Consider the following 21,593-nt stretch of genomic DNA (forward strand, 5'->3'; position numbering starts at 1 on the left):
ATTTCTACCTGCTCTACAAAAACTGTCAAGCCCTTTAGATGTAGCCTAAGGCCAGTTTCAACACTATCTTGAACAAAATCCTCTGTGGAGACAAGACTCTAGCACCAGCAAAGGTTGCTGTCACTGAGAAGGGTGTTTTAGGGGTTTTCTTCCATTCCTAAAAACAATGGAATTTTCCCCTCCCAAGCCCTATTCTCCATCCATCTTTCTCTGCAACCTGCCATTCGTCCCAGAAGTAAGGTTAACTGCCATGGTCCAGCTGAGAGTTTCCAGAAGCCTCTCTAAAACAGAGAAGAGGTGGGAATATTCCAGTCTCTGCCTGCCAGGGCTGGGCAATGAGAACCTCATTCCTTCACAAGAATATCACAAAAGCTTATGGCATCAACCTGATGGAGGCAACGGGGAGTGGAGGGAGGGGAGAAGAGAAAGAAATTAAAAAAAAAAAACCCAGCATGAATACTACTCAATCCTGTCAGGGTATTCCAGAAGGACAAGAAAACTCTGTTATCTTAATCCCCAATAGGTTCAGCACTCAGAAAATCCCACCCCCTCTTCCTGATTTCTCTCCTTTTCCTGAATTAGTCAGTAGAGATAATAATTTATCCTAAAGCTATCCACCCAGAGTATGAAATTTCAGGTGCCTTTTTTCTTCCACCCCCCCCCCCACACACACACACACACACACACATCCACATTCACACACACACACACACACACACACACACACACACACACACACACCCCTACTAACTGAATTCCCTAAAGGCTCATTTCCTCAGCAGAGCCAGGTCTCCAGGCAAGAGTTTTGAAAACAAGAACTTCCAGGTCCCTCCTCCCTCCTGCCCCCATGATACCTTAGCTGAAAGACGTCTTTAAATTAAAAAAAAAAAAATCTCATCATCAGAGGACATTTCTCCCTTCCATTTAAATTGGCCACACATTGAAGATCAATCCTACACAAAGCCAATGGCCCAGGTCCAGGTCAACCCAGGCCAAGCCTAAGTGTATCTCAGCAGCCAGAAAACTGTTCCCACTATAAAATCTTCAGTTCACAAACTGGTCACAAACAATGCTTCAAGTACAGGAGAATGCATTTCCCCTTGTACTCACACAGGAGAGAAGACAGAGGGCTGTCTCCCTCCTACCCCAATCCATACAATTGTCTTAGAAATCATGACATTCTGACCATACTGACATGATCACCCTCAGGCTAAGAGTGAGGGTCTAGACAAGAGTGATACCCCACCCATCGCACCCATACTCCCTCACACATACTCCTTTTCCTCCATACTTACACACATATACACACACACTGGCCTTTTTCTTCATACTTACAGGGTCATTGATGGTTTCTGAGAAGAGGGGTGACTGGTCTGAAAAGCAGGACAGTATTAGCTGAATAAGTACCAGGATGAAGTAAATGTAGAAAGTGGCATCACGAAATATATCAATTTCATAACCCTGAACACAAGAGAAGAAAAGGCAAGAAACACCCAACTTTCAGAACTTCTACTCATCGGGGATATTAGGGGAAGGGGAGATATGTTAGGCAACAAGAGAGACTTAGAACCCACCAACTATGATCCTTACCACTCCCAATCAAAAAATGTCCAGCTTGGGAAAATAAAATCATTTCAGTTGCATTTAGCTACTCCATATAGCATATTCTACTATGTCTACTCCTGTTACTAGCACAAAATGAACCTGCCAGGTAAAAACAGAAATTTAAAGTTTGGAAACTACTATAAAGAAATACTGATCTGGAATGTGGGTCTATTTGAGGAATAAGGAAAAACTCCTTGTAGAAACACAGTGTGATGTAATGGATAGAAAGCTAGCCAGGAAAACTTGTGTTCAAGTCCCACTTCTAATCCATACTATGTTACGTTAGGTAAGTCTCTTAATTTCTCAGGGTCCTAGATAATTCTCTAAGATTGTAATCTGTACAATAGGAGACAATTTATTTCCCACAATAGGAAAGAAATGGTAGGTCCATTCCCCAAACTCCCAAAACTACAAAAAAAGTCACAGAAAGAGAGCTAAATGGACTTAACTCTTTTGAAGGACTATGCTTGTTAAGACAAAATTTATTGGTAATTTTTTTAAAAATGAGCTGAGGCTTAGCCCTTTCCACTTAAAGCATTTTTAAACAACTATTTTTTTAGACTCTTGGACTTTCAAAGTGCACATACTTGGAAATAAAAAAACACATCTCACCTCAGAGACAGAACAAGAATTTACCACACAGAGGTTATTCTGGGACAAGCTTTTCATCACCCAGGGTAAACGGCTGCCTCCCTACTTGCTCTCATGCTAAAGGATATGGGATGGTGACCTGTCTTATTATTTACAGTTAATTGGTTGGTCTACAAAGTACTATCTACCATATGGAAGTCTTACCCCCAACCTGGTCCTTATTTTCAGAGGGTCAGGGGTGGTATCCCTATGCTTCTATAAAATATTCAGATCCACAGGCCATGCAATACCAAGAACATGAAAGGCTGGCACCTTTCATGGGTACAGCAACACTCAAGGACAGGAGGTGACCCAGAGACTACTTACCTCTCTTAAGGCATGCAGGATTTTGGATCGAAAGACTATGACAGCACACAGCAGGGTAAGGAGCCAAAAAGTGAGCATGACCCCTGAGGACTGGACTCCTTTCCTTCTCTCGCACTGAATTAAAAAGGTAGCAAGCAACTGGAAAAGAAACGAATGCAAAACAGACACATAGAGAGAGAGAGGAAACTATCAGGCAAATGTTCTCAGAGCCCCCACAAGGGTCTGAGTGCTGCATAACAGACTAATAGATTCGAAACAAGTTTCCCCCTGGTCACCAATGTTTCCCAACTGTTGATGGACAACAAATTTTTACTAGTAAACAAAGCTATGACCACCGAACACCTGTATTTCTTAAAAAAAAAAAACCTACAAAATGATCTTTTTTTTTAATGATTCTACCTTCTCCTCGAATTTGGGCTCTTCCTCCTCCTCAGCACTTGGTCCCCTACTTGAGAGCCACCAAACAGAGACTACAGAAAGATGAGTGGTTTGCAGCAGGGAATTTATATACTTGGTCAGTCTATAGCACTTTGGTCTGAGAAACTCTGATCTAAATGGAGATCCAGAGACATTGGTCTTATGGTGGTTCCTTCAACACCAAAATCCATCTTCCTACTTTTAGTTTTTCTTTGTATCCCCAGCACCACACACTAAGTGCTTAATAAACACCTGTTGATGAACAGTGATGAGAAAAAGCTAAGTCTCATTTTGCTTAATTCCTTTGGGGAACTACACTTTGTTTTGTTAAGACAACATTTATCAGTAATTTTTTAAGAAGTGAACTGAGGCTCAGTCTTTTCTATGTTAAGCATTTTTTTTTTTAACAACCTTCAAACTATTTCCCAGGAGTTAGAGGAAAAATATCATCAAGATATGTTAGGGAATCCAACAGGGCATTCAGCTAAATATGTACCATTCTAATCCATGGCCAAAATCAAGATATTACAATAACAATAATGAAAAGACCTAAAATAATGATAAGATTATAAATGTTATAATGATAAGAAGATCTTGAGTTTGCAGAGTGCTCTATGTGTGTGCATATTTGTGCATGTATACAAATGTGCATGTCTTATTTGATCTTCACAATAACCCTAAGAGGCAACCAGATTATAGGAATCAAATGAGATAATGTATATAAAAAGCTTTGCAAATCCAAAGTGCTACATAATTGTTAACTACAAGGTACACTTCCTTCTCTATAAAATAAAAGGATTAGATTAGATGATTTCCTAAAGTCTCTTCCAGTTCCACAATTCTGTGACTCCGAGAAAAGGCCATCTCAGCACCCACAATGAATTGCTGTTCTATTACAAAGTCATTTCCCCCTTTCAAAAGGGCAACTTTTAGCCTGAAAACACAGAACTGCACCTAGATGGCTCAGTAAATAGAGCATTGGACCTGGAGTCTAGAAGACTCGAGTTTGAATCCTGCCTCAGACATTTACTAGCTGTGTGACCTTAAGCAAGTAACCTTTATTTGTCTCAGTTTCCTCATCTGTAAGATAGAGATAATAAATAGCACCTATCTTCTGGGATGAGGATCAAATGATGTAGTATTTGTAAACTGTTTTGCCAACCTTGAAGTGCCATATAAATGTTAGCTATTATTATTATTACAGCTATTATGAGTGCTATTCCATGCCAGTGTCACAGGTCTTTTGTGCAAAACAGAACCCTCCACATACCACAAACTCACACGCTGTAAATTTGTTACTGGGGGAATATATACAGCATCCAAAGGTACCAGCATAGTATGACTTGAAAATAAGAGACACCCCTGACATCATGACTTGTCACCCAACAAACTGGTGGACTCAAATACTCGTGTTCAAAAACCAACTGGCCACCCCAAAGTTTAGCATCAAGAATAATAGGGCAGGGGCAGTTAGATAGCGCAGTAGATAGAGCACTGGCCCTGGAATCAGGAGGAACTGAGTTCAAATCCAGCCTCAGACACTTGACACCTATTAGCTGTGTGACCGTGGGCAAGTCACTTAACTCCACTGCCTGCCCCCCCCCCAAAAAAATGCTGGAAAATACTGAAAATACTGAAGAATAATAGGGTAGCTGGAATGAAGGTGCCAACACAAACCATTTAGATGCCTAGCATCTGTGGGTTCAGTAAAAATGGTTTGGAGGCAGTTCATGAGTTGCTTGTGGTCACTGTCATATGGCAGAATGATTCCTATGGGGCAGGCTAGGTAAAGCCCCACAATTCCAAGATACTAAGCAGAGTTTCCAGGAGATGGGAAGAGATTTCTGTTGTTCCATTAATTCCAATCTAAAACTGCAAGGTACTCCTACCAGCCACTGAAAACATGCTTAACTATCCTTTGGAACAAATCTAATCAAGTTTTTCTGAGTCCAGGAAGAACATAATGGTTACAGAACTGGAAATAGGACTTCCCCACTACTCTAATACACACACAGAGGGATGTGTGCAAAGATGAAATTATCCTACATCTGGCAGATTTGCTCAATTCTCAGCTACTTCTGCTCCTTTCCCCACGGTAGGATGAATCCCAGCAATATGTAGGCAATTATGCCAAGAGTAGATACTCAACAGAGAAAGTCTCAAAATGAATAGCATAAGGATGACCTAGAGGGCGGGAGGAAGTTAAAACTGAAAGTGGACATTTGTTATTCAAGTCAGAAAAAATTCCTCTTCTCCCCTAAAATCAAGTTTCTCACCCAACAAGGACCAACATGAGACACTTCATACTTGCCATTGTTATGCCCAAGAGTGTAGGGCTGACTAGAAACACTGGAGCCCGGTAAATGCTCTGACTTCTTTCCCAGAAAGAGTAGAATAGGTCTGCCCAGCAGACTATCCACAGCAAAAAGCCGAAGGCCTGGAATAGAAACACACATTTAAACTATCATTGCTTCCCATCTACATTCCTTACAGGGTAGTGGGGGTAGAGATGGTAATCAGGATCCAGTCAATCCACAAATGATTATTATCTACATTAACTAAGGAGAACAGAGAAGGGAAGGAGGAATGGGCATATATATATATATATACACACACACACATACACATTAGTGAGGAAGCTCAATTTTCTCCTTCCATAGTAGATTCATCATAGCAGATTCACCTTGCATTCCCAAGACAGTAGGAAAGGACTGACCCTAAATATTTAAAAGGGTATGACCAGAGTCACTTTAAGGTTAAAAGATGAGGCTTTTGTTTTACTTCAGAGGACAATACACCAAAGAAGTGAGGATATCCCCAGTAATGCATTGAGATGAGTGACGAATCTCCTTGATGAATCTGACAGCATCTCCCCACCAGGCTGCAGAGAATACTCTTTGGCTGGCGAATTTGTACATCTCACTGATAACCATCTGACTGAGTCATTGCTACTGCAGATCTAAGGCCTAGGACTAGGGTCTACTCTAGCAAAGCAATCAGACAGATCTGCCGTAAGAGCCAAGATAACCAAAGCGGAGCAGAGTTGAAATGAGGTAAGCCCATACAGAGATTGTAGACATGGGGCCACTGACAATCCATACTCAAGTAAGCAAAAGCTGGACTACTTTCAGGTCAAGCAAAAGCACTATTCCCCAAAAGTGATCAACAGAGAGCAGTTTCCCCCACAGCAGCCCAAAATGTATGTCAAGAATAAATTACAACTGAAAAATATAGGTCCAAAAACATGCATTTTTAAAATACAATTCTTCTGCAAGAAAGGGTAAGGGAGATGATTTCCAAAATTCATTGCACCAGACCATCTTTCACAAACCTTAAAAGACCTTGAAGATAAATGGACAATTTTCCATTACCTAAAATTGATCATGCCATCCTTTTGTTTGTCTTCCTTCTCCCCCTCCCCCAGGCAAGGATGTTTCCCTTCTAGGATGTAGGGCTAGGGGATAGGATTCAAGAAAGGGTCAGCAAAGTACTTTAAATCAAGGAGATTTCTAAATATTCATCTGTGACATCTACAACCTGCCACTCAATGACATTCAAAGTACTTGGTTTGGCACAATCCTAGGGTGAATACAAGTCTCCAAATCATAGCTTCACTCTTCAGTTAATTTGGATAATAAATAGAAGAGGAGTAGGTGTCCTTCCTGCTAATTTACAGTACAAGGGTTATTCATTTTAACTTCTTGTTGAAAACTGAGTACAACCCAGTGAACAGAACTGTGCCATCTTTAACGACCCAGACTCTAAAGGACTTCAGCAGCATTAGTCCTAACATCTATTTCTACCAGGGAAGGAACAGAGACATAGAAGACAGAGGAAATCAAAATGAAGGTATAGTGACTTCAGGGCATACAGATATACCATGTATTATTTTTTATTAAATAAATAATTCTTTGATGAAGTTGTTTTCTTGTCACTGGCATCTCTCTTTTTAAAGCCATGTGCCAAAAAAAATTCCATCTACCATCTGAATGCTATGTAATTATAAGGACTAAGGTTGGCCCCCAAAAAGAAGAGCAAAAATGCACTCCCCTCCTTTCCTTGGAGAGGTGGTGGGCTATGGGTGTGGAGTGTTGCATAAGACATCTCACTTCTTCCATTTCAATTTACCTTCCTTCAAGACCAAAGTCCAAACCCACCTTTTGAAGGATGCCTTTTCTAGTCCCCTAGCTGCTAATGCCTCCCCTTTCAGATAACACTCAACTACTTTGTACATAGCTAATATATACCCAGTTATTTACATGTCCACCCCTTCATTAGAATAAATGCTTCTTGAGGGCAGTGATTGTTTTTTGCCTATCTTTATATCCCCTTCTTTGTATCCCCAGTTTTTAGCACAGTGGTACTTAATAAATGCTTGATGACTGACTAAAACTATTAGAGGAGATGGTGAGTTGGTTGGTTTTGTTAAACTTTTTTTTGGGGGGGGGGTTGCTAGGCAATGGGATTAAGTGACCTGCCCAGGGTCACACAGCTAGTGTCAAGTGTTTGAGGTCAAATTTGAACTCAGGTCCTCCAGACTCCAGGGCAGGTGCTCTATCCACTTAGCTGCCCCTAACTTTTTTCTTTTGCTATAGGGGAAGGATATCCAGAACTGGTGGAGGGACACATATTCAGAAATGACTGCAATATCAAAACAAAATGTAGCAATAAACTACTGTTTAAAATTCTAGCTGTCTTACGATTCTGGTTAGCTGAATTGCAATTAACTGAAGTTTTATTGCCCATGGAACAGAAAGAGCCAAATTCTCTCAAGGGTATGCTGCTGACCTCAACTTGTCTGTCCCCTCACCCCACTTCCATCCCCCACAAAACACACACACAACAAAAATCATAGTTACTTACAGTTTTGGCTTTGTTGAGATGTGTCATTTGGATATAGCCCCTGTCGTGCCGACAGAGATAGAGGAAATAGAGTGGGAAGCAAGCCCAGAGGTAAAAACAAGGCACCCATACCAGCACTGTGTTCTGAAAGCACTTGGTGAAGTCTGGATTGTTAGTGTACCAGGTTGTGTTCCAATCCTATAGAGACAAAAGAAGGAGCTCTGTCAGTGAAATCAAACAGAACGCCAAGACTCATGAGCAAAGCTTAAGCGCCTCCCTCTAAGGACCTGCTCCAGATACCAGAGCCACACTGAGCGATTCTGACACCTGGGGCAAGTGCCACAGAGCAAGTCTAGGGAAAAGCAGCACAACATGCCATAGCGGGAGTTTTTCCAAGATAAATTCTCTCTCTTTTTTTTTTTTTTTTTTTAAATTTTGTGGGGAGAGGGAAGGCAGAGGGTGATGGGAGGAAAAGACATCATGGCCTTGGAGACGCAAAGCACTATTGGTGAAGAATACCCAGGTCACTGTCCAGGGAGACATCAACCTCACACCACACATCTCACAATGAGCCAAAATTCAGAATATGACGGCTGCTAGTAAGGAGGAGGCTTGCCTGGAGTGGACTACTTAGGGGAAAAAGTCTGCCTTTTGGTTGTGTCCTATTTTAACTAATTAGTCTTTCCATCTGGTTCTAGGCTCAGTTGTTTCCACCTGTTGAAAGAGTACAAGTACTGTCAGAATCCTCTGAATTTCAGCAGAGAGCCCAGCTGCACTGCCCTGGTTACAACCCTCCCAGACACAATGACCTTAAGAAGAGAACATCTGTACACAATCTTAATGGGAAAATAAGATCAAGGCAGACAATGTAAACCAATAAACACAAAGGTATGAAGAGAGCTACATCTTGCTTTTACATAATATAGAAAAATTCCTAGAAGGATGGCATGCAAGTTGGAATTTTTTGCAAATGTTATCAAATTTTAACATGTGCCAACAAAAGAGTTTTCTATGGTGAAGTTTTAGTTTTTTTTTTTTTAATGAAGAATTCTAGAGTCATAGAAACACAGAACATTGGAATTAGAAGGGACATAAATAGGAGCTAACATTTTTAAGGAGTCCTTTTAGGGTCACAAAGTATTTAGCATATGTTAGCTAAAGAAAAGGTTTTATAAGAGAAAGGCAAATTATACAGAATGGTTGTCTGGGGCAGAGAGGGATACTGGGGGAAAATATACTGAGGTTAAAAAAAGTGACATAAATAAAAACTTATTTTTTTTAAATAAAGGTAGATTCAGGAAGTGAAAAGCTGGTTAGGAACATGGTATCTAAGAATGGGATTTGGATTTCTGGACCTACTGCTAGAAACAGAAAAAAATTCTCCTGGTCAGGGATGGCGGCCACCCAACAAGCAAAGGTAAGATCTGACTTGAAGCTAGCAAAAATTAAGATAGTACTTACTATGTGCCAGGCACTGTGCTAAGTGCTTTACCATTATTGTCTCTTTTGGTCCTTACAACAACCCTTCGAAGTAAGTGCTATACAGACTAGGAAACACAAGTTAAGTGACTTGCTCATAGTCACACAGTTAAGAAGTATCTGAGGCTGGATCTGAACTCAAGTCTTCCTGACTCCAGGCCCCACACTCTATCCACTATACCCACCTAGCTAGAGTCTTGTGAATCTAATAAAAGAGGCTTTAAACTAAAAATGAAAAGAGAAAGAGAAAACTGCCTAGTCTAACTAGCAAACTAGATACTGTCACTACAATGCAGGGACAAGTAAAGCAGATTTCCTTAGTAAGTCAATGGTTGGTCCATAAGGATCACAGTATTACAAGTTCAGAGTCGTAGGAGACAGATCTTAGGAGAGCCCATCTACTCCAAGCCTCTCAATTTACTAAGGATCACAGAGGTTAAGTGATTACCAAAAGTCACATAGAAAATAAGTATATAGAAGGAAGCAGGATGAGAGGTACTGTACAAATGAGGTCACTTTGCTTATGAGTCCCAACTGTTACCTGATCGAAATAATTCCAAATGAATTAAGCAGAACTAATTTTTGGGAGACAAGGAACCATCAGAACATAAAATGTTATTTCTCCAGCACTATTTATTTACACACCCCCAGTCATACATTTATGTAGTGTTTTACGGCAATACGAACAAGGAGCTCTAACACTAATATTTATTTTTAAAACTAATGCAAAAACTCAACCAGGAAGTTTCAAACCACAAAAAAAAATACCGAAAGGTCAATTTTTTTCCCCCCATGACTGTGAACTTTAAAACAACTCTGTAAATAGTTATTCACTAAGATGAGCTACTACTTATGCCCATTTTCTATGAAATTTTTCAGGTACCCATGGGGCGCCTGCCACGTGTGGGGTCCTCTAGCTAGAGTTGTTTCTAAACTGTCACTAGAAGGAACTCTCTTTCCCAAGAATACTCTCTTCAAGTAGTAAAATGATACTGGCAAGGGAAGAGGAAGGGGATAAGCATTTACATAGTACCTACTATGTGCCAGGCACTGTGCTAAGTATTTTACAAAGATTATCTCATTTGATCCTCACAACAACTCTGCAAGGTAGGGACCATTATCCCCCTTTTACAGCTTAGGAAACAGAGGCCAACAGAAGTGAAGTGATTTGCCCAGCATCACACAGGGCATGTGTCTTGAGTTCAGATCTGAACTGCCTTCCAACTCCAGGTCCAGCATTCTACCTTTTGCGCAAACAGCTACCTATAAATAACCACATGTGGCTACTTCTACAAGAGAATCTGGCTTATACTGAGAATCACAACCCCACACTATGTGATAGCTCATAAAGTAATTCAAACACATCACCATCAACACTGAGAACTCAACACAATTTCATATTTTGTTAATAATAGCTTCCATTCATATAACACTTTAAGGTTTGCAAAATCTCTTACAAATATTACTTTATTTGATGTTCACAACAATCCTGAGAGGTAGGTGTTATTACTCCCTCTCGTTTTGCAGATAAGGAAACTGAGACAGACAGAAATCAGACAATTTGCCCAGGGTCACCCAGCTAATAAAGTGTTGGAGGCCACATCTGAACTTCAGAACTTAGATCTTCATGACTCCCAGGCTTTGCCATCTAGCACTTCTTTTTTTTCTCCATTAAAAGTTGAACATGTCCTCTGTCCAAGAGCTTTTATTTGGCAGAAACCAAATAATCCTGCATTTAGAAAGGATGAAAGGCCAAAGACAGTCAATTCATCTAAGGTTTACTAAGCACCTACTAAGTGCAAAAACCAGCACTAAAGACAGAACGACAAAAATGCAAAACCACTCCTGGGCACAAGAAGCCTCCTGGGCACAAGAAGCCTAAAGCAAGAATGAACTCAAGTTAAGCTGGCAGTGCAGAATTAGCTAACCTTGAGTATCTCCTCAGAGTTCCCTCTTTTACCCTCTGTTTCTCCCTCTACACTATTTCACTTGGTGTTCTCATCAGCTCTCACCATCACCTTCAAGTTGATTATTCTCAAATCCACTTTTCTAGTCCTGACCTCTCTCTCAACCTTCAAACTCACATCTCCAACTGCCTATTAGATATCTGAACTGGATGGCCCATAAACATCTTAACACATCCAAAGCTAAACCCATTATCTCCCCCCTCCCAACCCTCCTCTCTTTCTGAACTTGTTTAGTACTGTTGGAGGGCACCAACATCTTCCCAGGCACTCGGGTTGGGAATTTGAGTGTCAGGCTCAACATCTCATTCTCCCCCCAACCAACTGGTTGCCAAGTCCTATCCATTTTCCTTTCATCAACTCTCATATATGCCTCTTTCTCTCCTCTAAAACTGCCACCACACTAGTGCAAGCCCTCATCATCTCACATCGGTACTACTGAAACAGCCTGCTGGTGGATCTGCCTGCCTTAAGTCTCTCCACACTGTAATCCATCTTTTATTCGGCTGCCAAAGTCATCTTCCTAAATCACCTTATCTCTCTCTCTCTCTCTCTTTCTCACACACACACAAACACACATACACACACCCAGCCCCCTATCAACTCCAGGATCAAATATAAAACCCTCTGTTTGGTGTTCAAAGCCTTTCACAACCCAGCCTTCAAACATTTCTGGTCTTCTTATACCTTGCTCCCCCATCCCCATTCTCCACACAAAGAGTACTCTGTAATCCAGTAACACTGTTCTTCTTGCTGTTATTTGAACAGGATACTCAATCTCCCAAGTGGGATTTTCACTTTTTCCCATACCTGGAATTCTCTCCCTTCCTTATCTCTGGCTCCTGGCTTCCTTCAAATCCCAGCTAAAATCCCACCAACTATAAGAAGCCTTTGTCTTTCCCCCTTAATTCCAATGCCCTCCCTCTGTTGATTATTTCCAATTTATCCTGTGTGTAGCTACACAGTAGTCTGCAGGGTGTCTCCCCCCCACTGGACTTGGGGATCCTTGAGAGCAGGCACTGTCTTTTGTCTTTCTTCATATTCCCCAAGTGTCCCCAGGGGCACTGCCTGGCATAAAGTAGACCCTTAATAAATGCTTGTTGGCTGACTAATACGGCTTTCATATAAAGCTAAAATTATGAAGGAGGTAAAATTTGTCTTTTATACTATTCTCCTTCCTCTTCTTCTTGCCCATTTGCCACACCTCAAAGCATTGCTGTCAGGCTATCCCAGATATGGCCCAGTTTCCCAAGGCTCCCTTGGGACTCTCTCAACTCTAGGATAGAATATAAACTCCTTTTTGGCTTTTAAAGGCTTTCACAATCTGGCTCCAGATTCCCTTTCAAGGCTTACCATACAAAACTCTTTTCTGTGCATTCTGGTTCCAGTCAAATGATTTATTCACTGTTCCACCCCAAGACATTCCAGGTTCAAGTCTCAGTGCCTCCCATGTCTGTCTTTTCAGACTATCTACCAGGACTGGAATGCACTCCCTCCTCCTCTCCACTTAACAGAATCCTTAGGTTACCTCAAAGTTCCTACAGCTATGTCCATTCATCATTTCCCTCTCTCTTCCCCTCTCCCTCCCCACCCCATTACTCTATACATTTTGCATTTAATTTTCTAAATAAGATATTTCTCTCATTGGAAAGTAAGCTCCTTGAGAACAGGGGCTATTTTGTTTTTACCTTTGTATCCCCAGCGCTTAACATAGGACTGGGCATGTGGCAAGCAATTAATAAAGGCTTGATGAAATGAATTGAGCCCTCCTCCTAGTGCCTCATGCTCCAGACCTTATCCCCCTCTCTACCTGTACTTGGAAAAAAAAAAATTCCTTGCTCTGGGTCTCATCTTCTAGATACTGCATGGCTCCCAGCCAAACTAATCAACTTATTCTTCCTAATGTAAAGATTTTGTTGTTGTTCAGCCATTTCAGTTGTATCCAATTTTTCATGACCCCATTTGGGGTTTTCTTGGAAAAGATACTGACTGGAGTGGTCTGCCACTTCTTTCTGCAACTCATTTTACACATGAAGAATCTGAAGCAAACCGGGTTAAGTGACTTGCCCAGGGTGACAGCTAGGAAGGGTCTAAAGCCGAATGTGAACTCAGGTTTTCCTGACTCTAGACCTCATGCTCTAGCTTTAGTGATCTGAGGCCTAGCTGTCCTAATGTAAAAATGGTTTAATGCAATTCCACCCAGGTTAACACATTTGCCCTTTCACAGGGGTCTTCTGAAATCCATGCCTTAATTGGAAAAACGAAAGTTCTAGAATTCAAGAAAAAAAATAAGAAAAAGTATGACTGAGAAAAACATTACCAGATCTCAAATTTTATTAATTATAATTGGCAAAATTATTTGGTACTGGTTAAAAAAGTAGAAGGGCAGCTAGGTGACACATTGGATAAAGTGCTGGGCCTGGAGTCTAGAAGACTCATCTTCCTGAGTTCAAATTTGGCCTCAGACACTTACTATCTGTGTGACCCTGAGCAAGTCACTTAATTCCTCAGCCGTAAAATGGCAAAGCAGTCTAGTACCTTTGCCAAGAAAGTCCCAAATGGGGTCACAAAGAGTTGGACACAGTGGAAACAACTCAACAACAACAAAATACAAAATTCACTAAGTGGAACAAGACTTCAGTAGCATGAAACAGACATCATTAAAAGCAGCAGAAGGCTTGATAAGCTTCAAAATATGAATTATTGGGGGCTCTTTTGTTGGCAAGAACTTCTGGGAAAACTGGAAAGAAGTTTGGAAAAAAAATTAGGTTAAGACCAATATTTTATACCACATACTACAATAACTTGTAATGGATAAGCAACCTGAATATAAAATTAGAAGAGACTAAGATCAGGTATCTTTCACAACTGTGGCTAGAAGAATTCTTTACTAAATAAGAGAAGAACCAGAAAAGATTATGGAAGATAAAATAATTTTGCCAAAATTCAAAAGCTATTACATGAATAAAATCAATGCAGATAGAATAAGAAGAGAAAATGTAGAACGGGGAATAAAATTTGCATCTAATATCATTGACAAAAGCGTGATATCCAAGATATATAGCGAATTGACATGTATATTATGCCAATAATCATTACCCAAGATATAAGTAATTAAAGGATATAAACCAAAAAAAAGTTTTCAAAAGAATTGCAAGAAATAAATGACTCGGGGCAGCTAGGTGGCGAAGTGGATAGAACACCCGCCCTAAAGTCAGGAGGTCCTGAGTTCAAATCTAGACTCAGACCAAACACTTGACACTTACTAGCTGTGTGACCCTGGGCAAGTCACTTAACCCCAGCGCCTAAAAATAAAAAAATCTAAAAAAAAAAAAGAAAGAAATGACTCCATCAAAACACACTCAAAACTTCTAAAAATAAAAGAAATGCAAATGAAAACAAGTCTGAGTTTTCACCAAATCTCCACACCCCCCGCCCAGTACCCCTCCACTCTTGCCTGTAAACTGGCAAAGAGGACTAAGAATGCAATGAATGTTGGAGGGGTCCAAGGAAGACAAACACACTATTACACTGCTGGTGGAGCTATGAAGTGACCCAACCACACCAGGTATCAGTTTGAAATTACAGAAGAAAAATGTCACATCTGTCTACACAATACTTAAAACCAGAAATTCCACTACTACGCACATATGCCAAGGAAATCAAAGGAAGAAGGCTCAATGTGCCAAAATATTCATAGCAAAGAAGTAGCCAAGAACTGGAAACAAAATGAGCGTACAATACCTGGGAAACAAATTTAGTTTTTTGTTTTTTGTTTTTAAATTGCCTATAATGTAAAGGAATTACTGTTCATTAAGAAATGATGAAGACAAAATCAGAGAAAAATGTGATTTGTATGAAATGATGAAAATCAAAATGAACCAGCAAAGAGAACAATATACACAACAATTACAATAATATAAATGAAGATATCACTAAGAGGAAACCAGGTTCTGAGTAACTAAATAATCAGTGACATCCTCGTGAACAGATGAGAAAATCTCTTCATAGCAAAGAGGCTGGGGAGTGGAAAGGGGGAAGCATTAATATAGCACCTACTATGTGCCGGGCACTGTGCTGAGTGCCTTATCTCATCTAATCCTCACAACAAACCTGCAAGATGGGTACTGTTATTATCTCCACTGTACAGTTGAGGAAATTGAGGCGGGGGTTAAATGACTTGCCCAGGGTCACAGAGCTAATGGACTGAGGCCAAAATTAAGGAAAGAAGGTTGAAAAGGGTAAACATACAGACAAATGGTAACAATTAAATACATTTTTTTAAAAAATAAATAAATGTCATAACTCAAAAAGGAAAAGCTAGATCAGGCCAGCAGGGGAGAATTTCTCCTCTGTCACATGCTATAATCCAGGGTCCTGGCCTCCTTTTTCTTTTTTTTACATCTTCCTCTCCTTCCTTTGCACAGGCCCTCCCCCATGCCCAGAAGGTACTTTCCTCCTTTCCCTCAGCTCAAGCTCCATCTTCTTTCAGTACAGTATATTAGCACCTCAGATGCTTCCCTCCCCAAGCCCCCCACTAATCACTGTGTACATATTTGTATAAATGATACATGTTATATTCCTTTCTGACAAGGAAACTCCCTGAGGACAGGAACTGATTTCATTTTTGTTTCTTTGTGTCCCCAAGATCTATTCATGGAAGCTTACACGTCCTCAGTACTTCCTGGCCCTAGTACTCTCCCCTACCTCCCTCAGATTAGCGAGGGTGGACCGTAGGCTTCAGGAAGCTCCTCCTTCTTCCATTTAAGGAGAGTGCCCAGGGTTGGCTGTTTCATTGTTTTTCACCTGCTGCAGGACTTCATCATGTCCTGGGGGTTGATATCATCCCTTTTTCTCCCTTTCTTTTTTAGCTTCTTTCTAATGTGTGGCCAAATGGCAAGGGGCTATCTTTTGCCTATCTTTGTAACCCCTGAGCTTGGCACAGTGTGTGGCACCCTAGGCAATTTATAAATGTTTAGTGACTGACATAAATGCTTGCTGATGAATTGATTTATACCCCCTCAAATAACAATAAAGAGACAACCATCCTCCTTAGCCAAAAGTCGACCCTCCACTGGGCCATTAACCTAGACTGATCTAAAAAAATTCTACTAAATAGGCTCATGAGGCATGAAAAGGGAATTGATAGATGACAGTCTCTGAATATATTACTGTGACTGGGTCAAACCTCCTTTAAGGCCAGAAGCATGTATTATTGTGGTTAAAATCCAAACAAAACATTGGCTTTGGGCAACACAGACAAAAATTCCCTCCACCTTGAATGACCCTGATAGGGATGACATTCATATTACTCATGCTATACTGAGCCACACCTACAGTTTCCTAGATTGGGCAGATTGGGAAACTCCAGAAGCAGTATTGTCCCCAATACCTGCTGTTTTTCTCCCCAATCACTCTGGAATGCCTCCCAAATACAAAGGAATACTCTTTAGTCTCTGGTGTGAGGGAGTATCTGCTTACACTATGGGAACCAATTCAAATATTTACAGAGGACCTACTATGTACAGATGTCCTGAAGGTAACAGTTACACAAAGGACATTCTGAGAGTGCTACATAAGAGAAAATAAAACCAGGAGTCTTGAAACAGAAAGCATGATGACAAATGGGGTCAGCACAGAGGAAGGAAGAAGGGTGGGGACTGAAAAAGGGGAAGAACCGATTCTGGGCTTGAACTTTTATTGCTGCCACAATGACTTGGCTGGGTGCCACTGGTTCCTTCATGGAACCCTCAGCTCTCAGTACAGGTTAAAGATCTCCTGCAAGCGTCTGGTGGCACAGGGCAACCCCTATTATCATTGTGCTGTGGGAATTGACCTGTAAAGATTTAAGAAGAGAGGGAACTTGGTAAAAAGAACAGGCTTTAAGTAGGTAATAATCTTAAGCGTAGCCAGGCCTTTAAAGGAGAAACGACCAGATGGTCCCCTTCTCGAGGACGGGACAAAATACAACAAAACCTAACCAAATATGGATTTTTTAATTAAAAGTCTGAATTATTACAGACTGGCTTGGGAAGTAAGACCAATACACATAAAACGAAGGTCAACAATACAACGTTATGTAATTAAATGTTATGTTGTATGATACGGACTGAACTGGAGGGGTTTGTTAATAAGTTGTTAAATGTTTATTGAATTACAGAAAGTTTTGTCGTTTCAATGGTGTCCTATTACCTGACACCTTAACCAATGCAGTATGTTTCTGACTGCCCCCTCCACCCCAATCCGGACTCTCCTCTCATCTCTTCCATCCCATGGACTATTGCCAGACTAAGATGAACACTTTGTCACTCCCCTGTTCAGGAAATCTACAAAGGCTCCCTGTTCTGTACTACAGTTCTCCCTTCCACATTGCGACTTTCCCCATCACAGCTGCAATATATCGTAGATTGGAATAAGAAAATAAATGGAAATTTTGGGGGCGTTTTGTAGAAGTTGCAGGTGACACATGAAGGCCAGCAGACTACACAGAAAAAGTTTAGAAACTCAGAAATGCATAAAACGTGTATAGCATTGTATAATGTCAACATATTTTATCTTTTAATACCATAATTCAGATTTCTTCTTTGGTATGAAGTGAGGGCCAAAAGATTTTACATGAATTTTCCAGGTTGTGGGAGGTACCACACCCCTAACACCCACAACTCAGAAAGGATAACTATATATCTATTAATTGTGTGACTTCTCTGGCCATCACTCCCTGTATCTGTAGTCCATCCCCCATTTGAAGGATTTCCATAATCAGGACTTACCTGCCCAACATCACTGTCCTTATTTATTACTGGCCAATTCATCCTCCAGTAAACTTAGTCAGGCTGATCTCCTAACTATATGTCTTCCAGTCTCCCACATTCCCTACCCACAAACAGCACACTTATTCCCATGATCAAATCCCCTCATGTTTTTGCCTCTGAATGCCTTTTCCAATCCTACCCATCTTTAAGCTCCAGTTCCATCTCCTCAGGGAGCCTTATAGGCCTCCCCTTTCAGGCCTCAGTGATCTCCCTCTCCTGAAAAATTGAATTTTGGGCTATCTTTAATCACTCCTTTTTACATCAGGTGCATTCCTCTTGTTTCCCTAGCAAAGTTCTATGATCAATTCTCAAGGACCACCTTCTATAGAAAGTCTTTTGTGACCTCCCCCAACTATCTTGTCTTTTTTACATACCTATGTAAGTAAATACATAAGTGTGTATACATACATACACATTATCTTCTTGGATAGAATGTTAAGACCTAAGACTTAGCAGGACTGTTATTACCTAATTTTTGTCTTTGAATTCCCAGCACCTAAAATTGTGCCTAGCACAGAGTAGGTAGTTAATATTTGTTAACTGACTGGTTGAATTTCCACATGCCTGGAAGGCATTCCAACCTTACCTCCCCCTTGGAAAATTCCTCCCTTTCTTGAAGATATCTTCTGCATGAAGCCTTTCCTGATTCCCCCAATTGTTAATGTTCTCCTTCCCAGACTACTTCGGGTTTAACTCCTTTGCATATATATTTTATTTACTTGCTTTGTGCTTCTACTGTATGTACTTAGATAGGTTCTTATTGTCTCTCCCATTAGAATAAGCTCCTTGGGAATAGAGAGAGACAAGTTTCATTCTTCATACTTGTTTTCCCCAGTACTTAGCACAGTGCCTGGCTAACAGTAGCCAATAAATGCTTGTTGATTGATACTAATTTTGCTGAGCTTTTTTTTCCCCTTCTTTTTTTCTAAGGGATGGCTTTCAGGGAGTGGGAGGAAATTATGCAATGGGAAATGGAGATGGTATAAAAACAAAAGATACCAATAAAATTTATTTTTTAAAAAGTAACAAATGCTTGTTTGAATAAACCAAGTGGGCATCTACAGAGTGGAGGCCTCAGGCAGGTAGAAAGTACTTTTACAAGTTTATTCTTACTGATGTAAATTGGATTAAGCCCCTCCAGGAAAACAATATACACCATGACTCAGAAAATGTAAAGGGGGCAGCTAGGTGGTACAGTGGATAGAGCACTCAGGAGGACCTGAGTTCAAATCTGGCCTCAGACACTTACTAGCTGTGTGACCCTGGGCAAGCCACTTAACCCCATTGCCTAGGAAAGAAAGGAAGGAAGGAAGGAAGGCAGGCAAAAAATTACAACAGAACAACCAAAACTGAAAAAGACAAGGGATATGCAAAAACACATCTTTGAAGAAATGGGCTATACCATACAGAAGGGAACTTCCAATGTGGTGGTGGGCTTTGGTGGCCTTTTTCCTCAGCCCTCTTGGCAAGCCAGCCAGCTTTATTTATCTTCAGGTTAGCTGTCATCCACTTAAGGAATACAGGTGTGGAACCCTGCACAGAAGTCAAACTTCTTCCACTTATTGTTAGTTTTACTGAACTGTTTTCCTTAAAAGCTTCTCAGGGAGTAGAGGAATAGGAACAGGGATAGACACTAGACCTCTGTATTCACTGGCATAGGGAACTCCTGGGTTCAGAAACTATACCAATGCAGGTGGGCACCTTCTCTGCAACTAATAATCTAATAAACTAATAAAAGTACCTGGGACATTGAGAGGTTACAAAGCTCAGTCATACTGCTAGGCATACACCACAGATAAAACTTGATCTCAGTTCTTCCCGGTTTTGAGTCCCTCTCTCTACCTATCAATAAAAAAATTTTTTTAAAGAGTATTTTCCTAAGTATTCTTTCTCCCAAGTTTTTTTTACACTACTAATTTGCTTACTGAGAACTTTTATAATTGTAACCCACCCTCTAAAATTCTGAATTTAATTCTAATAATTTAATTCTGAGAAATTAACAAAGTTTTGGCATAAATTGAAATTAATATTTAAGAGAAATCTCTGACTAGAAATACATACATGTATATACACACACATATTCATTCACACAAAATGAACAGAATATTCATGATAGGTCTAATCAAGATCTTTAAGACACAGCAAAAATAGCAAATCAGTACAAAGAAAAGTATTAGAACCAGAGGAGAATCTTATTCATTGCTTTTTCCAGAGCCCATTTTCCTCCTGTGATTTACTTCTGTCTCTATTTTCTTTCCTACCAGAAGGAAAAAAAAAATTGCAGGAGTTTTTTCAGTATTTCTTTGCATCTCCTGCAGTTAGCACAATACCCAGCCCTGAGTAGGAATTTAAAACACTTTCTGTTTGAAAAAAATCTGTATGAACTATACAGGGCTCAAAATACAGTAGATCCCCTAAGACATCTCTAAAAGTCTCATGATGGACAATGCTATCCACATCAAGAGAAAGCACTATGGAGTTTGAATGCAGATGGAAACACACAATTTGCTTTTTTTCCTTCAGCTTTGTTTTGTTTCCTCTCTCTTGTGATTCCTCCTATGGGTTCTAATTCTTCCTTACAACATAACTAATGTGAAAACATGTTTAACAGGAATGTGCATGTAGAACCTATATCAGATTGCATGTCATCTTGGGGAGGGAGGGAGGAAGGGAGGGGGAGAAAAATTTTAAAAAGCTAATGGAAGTGATTGTTGAAAACTAAAAATAAATTAATGAAATAAATAAATAAAAGAAAAAGTTTAAGTAAAAGAAAATTAAAGTATTCCATTATAATAAAAAAAGGAAAATCAAAACAGAAGAATTACAACCTAAAGACAGAGCTTATTTTCTTTAGGTACAATGATAGTAAACCCTATTAAAATGAAGACCTTGACAGATGCAAAAAAAAAAAACCAGTAGGTCCCAGGAATATCTGATAGTGTTCCAGACAGCCCACTAACAGTGTTTACTCAATGTCAACTTTATCTGGGAAGGTCAGCACAACCTGTCACCTGAGTTTGGTGCTCCATTCAAGTTCCCTCCCGAGGGATGATGAGAGGTGAGGAAGCATTCCTCAAGTAGAAGACAGCTAACCTGATGATGAATAAAGTTGGCTGGCTTGCTAAGAGGGCTGAGGAAAAAGGCCACCAAAGCACACCACCACATTGGAAGTTTTCTGTATTTGTCTTTTTATAATCCTCTAACCCACAGATGGAGTTAAGGGGCTCTTTTCTACCCCCAAGGGGGCCCTCCATGTCTACCTTGAAGGACTGTACAGGAAATTAGTGCTGTTAAGGAAGAAGCAGAGAGGAAACAAAAAATATAACACCTATTCTGAACCTCTTTGAAGGGCCTCACAAGGGTTAGGGATTGTGGAAAACATTACCGAACAGTGCTTAAGCCCTACTGTGTACAGGGCATACAAAGAGAGTGTTCCTGCCCCTCAAGGAGCTAATACTATTTAAGTTGATATTGCTGCCTTCCCTTTCTACCCTCTGGGAGGCAGTCAGTAACAAAA

General features: G+C 40.3%; 1 protein-coding gene across 4 annotated transcripts in view; it reads right to left on the minus strand.

The window, feature by feature from the left end:
* ABCC1 (ATP binding cassette subfamily C member 1) overlaps positions 1–21,593 on the minus strand; it is a 138,693-nt gene that overhangs the window by 87,890 nt on the left and 29,210 nt on the right. For 2 of the 4 annotated variants that reach the window (XM_027839204.1, XM_027839205.1), the window contains exons 2-5: positions 7,843–8,019; positions 5,291–5,416; positions 2,563–2,700; positions 1,336–1,373 (exon numbers count right to left, since the gene is read on the minus strand). In XM_027839204.1, the coding sequence (XP_027695005.1) occupies positions 1,336–1,373; positions 2,563–2,700; positions 5,291–5,416; positions 7,843–7,951 (411 nt within the window). In that variant the 5' untranslated portion in view covers positions 7,952–8,019. Of the gene's footprint in view, positions 1–1,335; positions 1,462–2,562; positions 2,701–5,290; positions 5,417–7,842; positions 8,020–21,593 lie in introns of all 4 variants that reach the window. The other 2 variants (XM_027839203.1, XM_027839206.1) reach the window with 1 other exon arrangement.

Source organism: Vombatus ursinus, unplaced genomic scaffold (assembly GCF_900497805.2).
Source record: "Vombatus ursinus unplaced genomic scaffold, bare-nosed wombat genome assembly UNPS02014832.1, whole genome shotgun sequence".
Lineage (NCBI taxonomy): Eukaryota > Metazoa > Chordata > Mammalia > Diprotodontia > Vombatidae > Vombatus > Vombatus ursinus.